The sequence below is a fragment of the Hipposideros armiger genome, unplaced genomic scaffold (genome assembly GCF_001890085.2).
Source record: "Hipposideros armiger isolate ML-2016 unplaced genomic scaffold, ASM189008v1 scaffold_582, whole genome shotgun sequence".
Classification (NCBI taxonomy): Eukaryota; Metazoa; Chordata; class Mammalia; order Chiroptera; family Hipposideridae; genus Hipposideros; species Hipposideros armiger.
In genome coordinates, this window is record NW_017731932.1 from 1,341,921 (window position 1) to 1,343,789 (window position 1,869).

The 1,869-nt window shown below is 40.4% G+C and overlaps 1 protein-coding gene across 1 annotated transcript; it reads right to left on the bottom strand.

The window, feature by feature from the left end:
- Positions 1-269: 269 nt before the first annotated feature.
- LOC109371617 (olfactory receptor 8K3-like) lies at positions 270-1,241 on the bottom strand. The gene has a single exon (XM_019624237.1). It carries the CDS (start codon positions 1,239-1,241, stop codon positions 270-272), a length of 972 nt encoding a protein of 323 aa, XP_019479782.1.
- Positions 1,242-1,869: the final 628 nt, after the last annotated feature.

The following is a 1,869-nucleotide window of genomic DNA, read 5'->3' on the forward strand; positions in this document are numbered from 1 at the left end:
ATGACTTTATAAAAATAAATGTTTCATGGAAGAGAAATGTAAGCAGTACTATAGGAATGGCACCAATCAGACTTGAAAGTAAATATAGGTAAAGATCTAAAGTATGAGCAGAAAACAGCTGTTAGTGATATATGTTGTTTGAAAATAGTAAACAGTTTTCTTTATTTCTATGCTTATCACACTTGGAATCTTGCCCACCCCATGGAGGTAATAGCACCAGGTAAAGCAAAGCCCGTTACAGCATACACTGGAGAATCCATAATCGACTGCTAGCGTACCTTCCAGCAGATTTTAAACAGAGTATTTGCACACGTGCTCCAGGTTCTAGTTAGGGCACCTTTCACCTCTTTGTTCCTCAAGCTGTAGATCATGGGATTCAGCATGGGGATTATCAGCGTGTAAAACACAGAGGCCATTTGATCAGTGTCAAGTGAATGACTGGACTTGGGCTGCACATACATGAAGAATAAGGTCCCATAGAAGATGACTATGACTGCCAGATGGGACCCACAGGTGGAGAAGGCCTTGCGCCTGCCCTCCGTGGAGTTCATCCTGAGGATGGCTCCAAGGATCAGAAGGTAGGACACAAGGACGATCGGAAGAGAGGAAGCCAAACTAAAAGCTGCAAAGATGAGAATTATCAATTTAATGTCATGTGTGTTCGAGCAGAGCAAAGATATCAACGGCAGAGAATCACAGTAGAAATGCCTGATGACATTATAGCCACAAAATGATGAAGTGAAAATTTTAATGATGACCAGCAAAGACAAAAAGACACTGTAGACATAAGGGATTGCCACCAGCAACAGACATGTCCTTGGTGACATGACAACTGTGTAGAGTAGAGGGTTACAGATGGCCACATACCGGTCATAGGCCATGGCCGACAGAATGAAAACTTCACTAGTGATAAACATACTGAAGAAAGTGAGTTGGGTAGCACACCCATTATAGGAGATTGTATGTTGATCTGTGGCAATATTTACTAGCATTTTTGGCCCTACAGCCGTTGAGTAACCGAGATCAGTGAAAGCCAGGTGTCTGAGGAAATAGTACATGGGTGTCTGTATCCTGCGGTCCATCTTGGTGAGGATGATCAAGCCCAGGTTACCCACCACGGAGACCATGTAAACAATGAGGAAGAGAGCAAATAAGGGTGCCTGCAGCTCCGGGAGGGCCGTGATCCCCATGAGGATGAATTCATTCAATATTGTCAGATTGTGTCTGTCCATCCAGGCCATTCTGGAAACCTACAATGGGCATGAGTATAAAAATTATCAATCACTTTTATGAGCTATGACTGAGATCACCATTGTAATTAGTGGTTAATTGCTTAAATCTCTCATTTAAAACTTCTTACTTTATTTGGCCACAGCAACATGTGGCAGCTTAATTCTCTCTCCCCTGGTTCAATGAATCTCTGCAGTTTTCTTCGATTCAACTCCAAAAGCACAAACAACAAAGTAAAAATTTATAAAACAAACTTTTGTGCACCAAATGATATTACCAGAGAATTAAAAGGTGACCTACAGAAAGTAAAAAACTGCAAATTATATATCTGGCTAGGGCCTAGTATGTACACTATACAAAGGATTCTTACAATTCTACAACTATAAGACAAACAATGTATATTTTTAAAAAGGTAAAAGACTTGAACAGACATTTTTTACAGAAGATTTACAAATGGCCCAAAGTACATGAAAAGATGTTCAGCAACAGTAGCCATTAGGGAAATACACATTAAAACCACAATGAGAGACCACTTTACACCCACTAGGGTTGCTATTTAAAAAAGAGAAAAGAAAAATTAAGAAGGCTGGCAAGAGTGAGGCGAGATTAGAACTTTTGTACATTGTGGTTGAGAACGTC

Bases quoted from the DNA above. Each gene is read 5' to 3' on its own strand.
- LOC109371617 (XM_019624237.1), bottom strand. From the start codon at position 1,241: ATGGCCTGGATGGACAGACACAATCTGACAATATTGAATGAATTCATC.